Below are 7,164 nucleotides of genomic sequence, written 5' to 3'. Positions count from 1 at the left end.
GGTGCTTGCCTACGGAGCTGTGAGGGGAACGGCACCTCCGTACCTTCAGGCTCTGATCAGGCCCTACACCCAAACAAGGGCACTGCGTTCATCTACCTCTGGCCTGCTCGCCTCCCTACCTCTGAGGAAGTACAGCTCCCGCTCAGCCCAGTCAAAACTGTTCGCTGCTCTGGCACCCCAATGGTGGAACAAACTCCCCCACAACGCCAGGTCAGCGGAGTCAATCACCACCTTCCAGGAGACACCTGAAACCCCACCTCTTTAAGGAATACCTAGGATAGGAGAAAGTAATCCTTCTAACCCCCCCCCCCCCCCTTAAAAGAGTTAGATGCACTATTGTAAAGTGGTTGTTCCACTGGATATCATAAGGTGAATGCACCAACTTGTAAGTCGCTCTGGATAAGAGCGTCTGCTAAATGACTTAAATGTAAATGTAAATGTATTCCATGTGTAACTCTGTGTTGTTGTTTTTTGTCGCACTGCTTTGCTTTATCTTGGCCAGGTCGCAGTTGTAAATGAGAACTTGATCTCAACTGGCCGACCTGGTTAAATAAAGGTGAAATACAAAGAAATCTGGTGAAAATAAAACATAAAAATAAACAACAGTTAGATTTTCACTTTCTAGGTCCTCAATCACCACTTCCTGGGCAGCATTGACACATCCAATTTGAATAAGATCTGCTGATTATTCCAGCAGTGGGGCGTATTCCTTGTTAAATGTAAGATTAAATAAATCAAATAACTGCGGTATATCCACTCCAGTCAGCAGATGGCGATGTGTTTTATTTTTTTCAGGCCATGCTGCCAGTGTGACGTGTAATCTAGTGGGACGCTTTTTCATCAACAACAGCGAGTCAGTCACTTCAGTAGCTTGCTAGGCGACATGGCCTAAACATTCAAGCTTTTTAGACTATTTCAGTGCGTATTTGCCTATGTGTTTTAGACATACTTCTGTTTTATAGCTAGTTGCCACATTTATTTTCATATTTACATTGTTAGTCAGGCAGATGCCTTAAATTTGCCTAGCGCTAGGCTAGTCGCTAATGCTAACTAGCTAGCTAACATCCCCGACCATGAGTTCACTATTCTACTCTCCTCCTGCTCAAGAAGAGGGGGTCTGCTGGACGGAGAAAGAGGGTCTGTGGCTGAACATTGTTGTGAAAGAGGAGAAGGAAGAAGAGGATGTTACAGTAAAACAAGAAGTAGATGATGAGGCTGTTACCCTGAAAGAAGAAGAGAAAGACACGTTCAGAGTTAAAGAGGAGGAGGAGGAGGATGTTACAGTAAAAGAAGAGGAGGATGCCGTTTTGGGAGTGAAGGAGGGAGAGATACCTGTCACATTGAAGGAGGAGAAGGAAGAACAAGAACAGGAGGAGGAGACAGGCGATCTGATTAAGACCAGTAAGTACTGTCTTAAAAACAGGAGCACAAACTATTGATGAACTGATGCGTGGTTTTAAAGCAGCGTTCTACTGAATGTTGATGCTTGAATATGTTATTATTTAATGTAGGAATTGATAACTACACTGTAAGATGTGTATACCACCAAAGAGCGGGTCACCAACAAAACCTTAACAATGGATTTACACGCAAATTCACAACTTTAATGTCACTCGGAATTGACAAACAAGATATAAATGACAGGGGATGTGTGTTGCTATAGTAACCCGTGGGGGGTGATGTGTGCTGCTATAGTAACCCGTGGGGGAAGTGAACACCCAGACAGTGGACATCTTTGAAAACAAAACCAGGAAGCTACTTCATCGTTACCCAGAAAGGATTTGATGTTGAGATTAAAAACGGCTGCATTGGCCCTTTAATGTAGGATACATACGGCTTCTTATGTGTTTTATTTATCCAACATAACTACCTTACCGTGAATGATTTCAATTAGAATAGTCAACAAAAAATAAAATAAACTTAGACTACATACACCCTTCTAGCTAGCTGACCACCGATTTTCATTGCAATTCTTGTAAGTTAAATTAGGTTATGAGAGTTGTATTATAAAATTTGACTGTGTGAAAGACCACAGTTAATTAATATCCAACTTTTAACCTCTGAAATATAGCTAACGGGTTTGCTAATGTTGCTAGTTTAATGTAGTTGCTAAATGTTGATAGAACTGCTTAGTAACCAAAAAGGAAAGAAATTGTAAGTGTTAGATAATACATATCACGAAAACAGTTGAATGTTGTCAAGCTATAGATAGATAATAGAGCTCAGCCTAAAACATGACATTATCTATTATTATAGAGCTCTGCTCAGCCTGTAAACATGACATTATCTATTATTATAGAGCTCTGCTCAGCCTGTAAACATGACATTATCTATTATTATAGAGCTCTGCTCAGCCTGTAAACATGACATTATCTATTATTATAGAGCTCTGCTCAGCCTGTAAACATGACATTATCTATTATTATAGAGTTCTGCTCAGCCTGTAACCATGACATTATCTATTATTATAGAGCTCTGCTCAGCCTGTAACCATGACATTATCTATTATTATAGAGCTCTGCTCAGCCTATAACCATGACATTATCTATTATTATAGAGCTCTGTTCAGCCTAAAACATGACATTATCTATTATTATAGAGCTCTGCTCAGCCTGTAAACATGACATTATCTATTATTATAGAGCTCTGCTCAGCCTGTAAACATGACATTATCTATTATTATAGAGCTCTGCTCAGCCTGTAAACATGACATTATCTATTATTATAGAGCTCTGCTCAGCCTGTAAACATGACATTATCTATTATTATAGAGTTCTGCTCAGCCTGTAACCATGACATTATCTATTATTATAGAGCTCTGCTCAGCCTGTAACCATGACATTATCTATTATTATAGAGCTCTGCTCAGCCTATAAACATGACATTATCTATTATTATAGAGCTCTGCTCAGCCTGTAAACATGACATTATCTATTATTATAGAGCTCTGCTCAGCCTGTAACCATGACATTATCTATTATTATAGAGCTCTGCTCAGCCTATAAACATGACATTATCTATTATTATAGAGCTCTGCTCAGCCTATAAACATGACATTATCTATTATTATAGAGCTCTGCTCAGCCTGTAAACATGACATTATCTATTATTATAGAGCTCTGCTCAGCCTGTAACCATGACATTATCTATTATTATAGAGTTCTGCTCAGCCTGTAACCATGACATTATCTATTATTATAGAGCTCTGCTCAGCCTGTAACCATGACATTATCTATTATTATAGAGCTCTGCTCAGCCTGTAACCATGACATTATCTATTATTATAGAGCTCTGCTCAGCCTGTAACCATGACATTATCTATTATTATAGAGCTCTGCTCAGCCTGTAACCATGACATTATTTATTATTATAGAGCTCTGTTCAGCCTGTAACCATGACATTATCTATTATTATAGAGCTCTGCTCAGCCTGTAACCATGACATTATCTATTATTATAGAGCTCTGCTCAGCCTAAAACATGACATTATCTATTATTATAGAGTTCTGCTCAGCCTGTAACCATGACATTATCTATTATTATAGAGCTCTGCTCAGCCTGTAACCATGACATTATCTATTATTATAGAGCTCTGCTCAGCCTGTAACCATGACATTATCTATTATTATAGAGCTCTGTTCAGCCTGTAACCATGACATTATCTATTATTATAGAGCTCTGCTCAGCCTGTAACCATGACATTATCTATTATTATAGAGCTCTGCTCAGCCTAAAACATGACATTATCTATTATTATAGAGCTCTGCTCAGCCTAAAACATGACATGATCTATTATTATAGAGCTCTGCTCAGCCTAAAACATGACATGATCTATTATTATAGAGCTCTGCTCAGCCTAAAACATGACATGATCTATTATTATAGAGCTCTGCTCAGCCTAAAACATGACATGATCTATTATTATAGAGCTCTGCTCAGCCTAAAACATGACATGATCTATTATTATAGAGCTCTGCTCAGCCTAAAACATGACATTATCTATTATTATAGAGCTCTGCTCAGCCTGTAAACATGACATTATCTATTGTTATAGAGCTCTGCTCAGCCTAAAACATGACATTATCTATTATTATAGAGCTCTGTTCAGCCTAAAACATGACATTATCTATTATTATAGAGCTCTGCTCAGCCTAAAACATGACATTATCTATTATTATAGAGCTCTGTTCAGCCTAAAACATGACATTATCTATTATTATAGAGCTCTGCTCAGCCTGTAAACATGACATTATCTATTATTATAGAGCTCTGCTCAGCCTATAAACACGACATTATCTATTATTATAGAGCTCTGTTCAGCCTATAAACATGACATGATCTATTATTATAGAGCTCTATTCAGCCTGTAAACATGACATTATCTATTATTATAGATCTCTGTTCAGCCTAAAAACATGACATTATCTATTATTATAGAGCTCTGTTCAGCCTGTAACCATGACATTATCTATTATTATAGAGCTCTGCTCAGCCTAAAACATGACATGATCTATTATTATAGAGCTCTGCTCAGCCTAAAACATGACATTATCTATTATTATAGAGCTCTGCTCAGCCTGTAAACATGACATTATCTATTATTATAGAGCTCTGCTCAGCCTAAAACATGACATTATCTATTATTATAGAGCTCTGTTCAGCCTAAAACATGACATTATCTATTATTATAGAGCTCTGCTCAGCCTAAAACATGACATTATCTATTATTATAGAGCTCTGTTCAGCCTAAAACATGACATTATCTATTATTATAGAGCTCTGCTCAGCCTGTAAACATGACATTATCTATTATTATAGAGCTCTGCTCAGCCTATAAACACGACATTATCTATTATTATAGAGCTCTGTTCAGCCTATAAACATGACATGATCTATTATTATAGAGCTCTATTCAGCCTGTAAACATGACATTATCTATTATTATAGATCTCTGTTCAGCCTAAAAACATGACATTATCTATTATTATAGAGCTCTGTTCAGCCTGTAACCATGACATTATCTATTATTATAGAGCTCTGTTCAGCCTGTAACCATGACATTATCTATTATTATAGAGCTCTTATTATGACATCATGACATTCCCTGAGAGATTAGATTTGGAGCTCTACATCATTCGTTTTTAAATCTCACCGTCACGAAGTATATTTTTAATGATGCAATGTTGTGAAGACTGACCTCAGGTTATTGAGGGATCTAGTCTAGAATAAACCTCATAGGAAGACAATTTTATTTAATACAGGCTTCATTCAGGTCTCTCTGTTTAACTAAATAATCTGTTTGTCTTTTGGCAGGAGAGAGATCAGACTCTGACAGCGGGAAGAGTTCCTCAGAGGAAACAGACCCAGAGACGCCTATCCAACACCACTGCTCCCACTGTGGAAAGAGTTTTAGGTGGTCAGGGAGTCTGAAAAACAGTCCACGGCCAGGATTCACAGGACCAGGGTGTCCGCTATGGACACCTGGAAGAAATCAGCAGCGGACATTTCTGAAGGTTTATCCAACAGACCTGTACATCCATGAATGGGTCTCTATAATGTGTAACTATTTCTGAAGGTTTATCCAACAGACCTGTACATCCATGAATGGATCTCTATAATGTGTAACTATTTCTGGAGGTTAATCCAACAGACCTGTACATCCAGGAATGGATCTCTATAATGTGTAACTATTTCTGGAGGTTTATCCAACAGACCTGTACATCCATGAATGGATCTCTATAATGTGTAACTATTTCTGGAGGTTTATCCAACAGACCTGTACATCCATGAATGGATCTCTATAATGTGTAACTATTTCTGGAGGTTTATCCAACAGACCTGTACATCCATGAATGGATCTATAATGTGTAACTATTTCTGATGTATTCCGATGTATTGTTTAATAGATGTACTATGTTAGGTATATTTATCTGTGGTTTTATTTCAACAGATTTGACTGATGCTATTAGATTGTACTATGTTAGGTATATTTATCTGTGGTTTTATTTCAACAGATTTTACTGATGCTATTAGATTGTACTATGTTAGGTATATTTATCTGTGGTTCTATTTCAACAGATTTTACTGATGCTATTAGATTGTACTATGTTAGGTATATTTATCTGTGGTTTTATTTCAACAGATTTTACTGATGCTATTAGATTGCTGGGTGGGGGGTGTTTTATAAATACAGAGACTTCAGAAAGTATTCACACCCCTTGACTGGTCCCACATGTTGTTGTGTTACACCCTGAATTTAAAATGTATTTTTATTTAACCTTTATTTAACCAGGTAGACTAGTTGAGAAGAAGTTCTCATTTGCAATGACACATACAACAACACAGAGTTACACATGGAATAAACAAACATACAATCAATTATACAGTAGAAAAATCTATATACAGCATGTGCAAATAAGGTAGGATAAGAGAGGTTAGGCAATAAATAGACCATGGTGGCGAAGTAATTACAATATAGCAATTAAACACTGGAATGGTAGGGAATGTGAATGTGAATAGCAGAAGATGAATGTGCAAGTAGAGATACTGGGGTTAAATGGATTCAATACCCCATAATGTCAAAGTGGAATTATGTTTTTGGAACTGTTTACAAATGTAATTAAAAGCCTAAATAAGTTCAGGAGTAAAGATTTTGCTTAACAAGTCACATAATAAGTTGCAGGGACTCACTCTGTGTGCAATAATAGTGTTTAACATGATGTCTGAACGACTACCTCATCTCTGTACCCCACACATACAATTATCTGTAATGTCCCTCAGTCGAGCAGTGAATTTCAAACACAGATTCAACCACAAAGACAAGGGAGGTTTTCCAATGCCTCGCAAAGAAATGCACCTATTGGTAAATGGGTAAAAAAAAAGCAGACATTGAATATCCCTTTGAGCATGGTGAAGTTATTAATTACACTTTAGATGGTGTATCAATATACCCAGTCACTAATTCAGTTGCTGGAGAGGAAGGAAACCGCTCAGGGATTTCACCATGAGGCCAATGGTGACTTTAAAATAGTTAGTGTTTAAAGGTTGTGATAGGAGAACACTGAGGATGGATCAACAACATTGTAGTTACTCCACAATACTAACCTAAATGACAGAGTGGAAAGATGGAAGCCTGTATAGAATACAAATATTCCAAAACATGCAT

At 37.2% G+C, this 7,164-nt stretch overlaps 1 protein-coding gene across 2 annotated transcripts; it reads left to right on the top strand.

Moving 5' to 3' along the window:
• Positions 1-832: 832 nt before the first annotated feature.
• LOC139550013 (gelsolin-related protein of 125 kDa-like) lies at positions 833-6,634 on the top strand. 2 transcript variants are annotated; one of them, XR_011669960.1, is made up of 2 exons: positions 833-1,401; positions 1,696-1,979. XR_011669960.1 is itself a non-coding variant. In XM_071360601.1 (2 exons), exons 1-2 carry the CDS (start codon positions 1,074-1,076, stop codon positions 5,570-5,572), a joined length of 588 nt encoding a protein of 195 aa, XP_071216702.1. In that variant the 5' UTR covers positions 833-1,073; the 3' UTR covers positions 5,573-6,634. The 2 variants fall into 2 exon arrangements, 1 of the variants encoding a protein (XP_071216702.1); XM_071360601.1 differs by lacking the exon at positions 1,696-1,979 and adding an exon at positions 5,313-6,634.
• The last annotated feature ends 530 nt before the right edge of the window (positions 6,635-7,164 follow it).

Source organism: Salvelinus alpinus, chromosome 2 (genome assembly GCF_045679555.1).
Source record: "Salvelinus alpinus chromosome 2, SLU_Salpinus.1, whole genome shotgun sequence".
Taxonomy (NCBI): Eukaryota; Metazoa; Chordata; class Actinopteri; order Salmoniformes; family Salmonidae; genus Salvelinus; species Salvelinus alpinus.
Note: the sequence above shows the minus strand (reverse complement) of the source record. Positions and strands in the feature narration are given on the sequence as shown.

Excerpts from the sequence above, each read along its gene's own strand:
- LOC139550013 (XM_071360601.1), top strand. The coding sequence starts at position 1,074 with ATGAGTTCACTATTCTACTCTCCTCCTGCTCAAGAAGAGGGGGTCTGC. Across the intron at positions 1,402-5,312 it reads AGGCGATCTGATTAAGACCA|GAGAGAGATCAGACTCTGAC; the intron begins GTAAGTACTGTC and ends GTCTTTTGGCAG.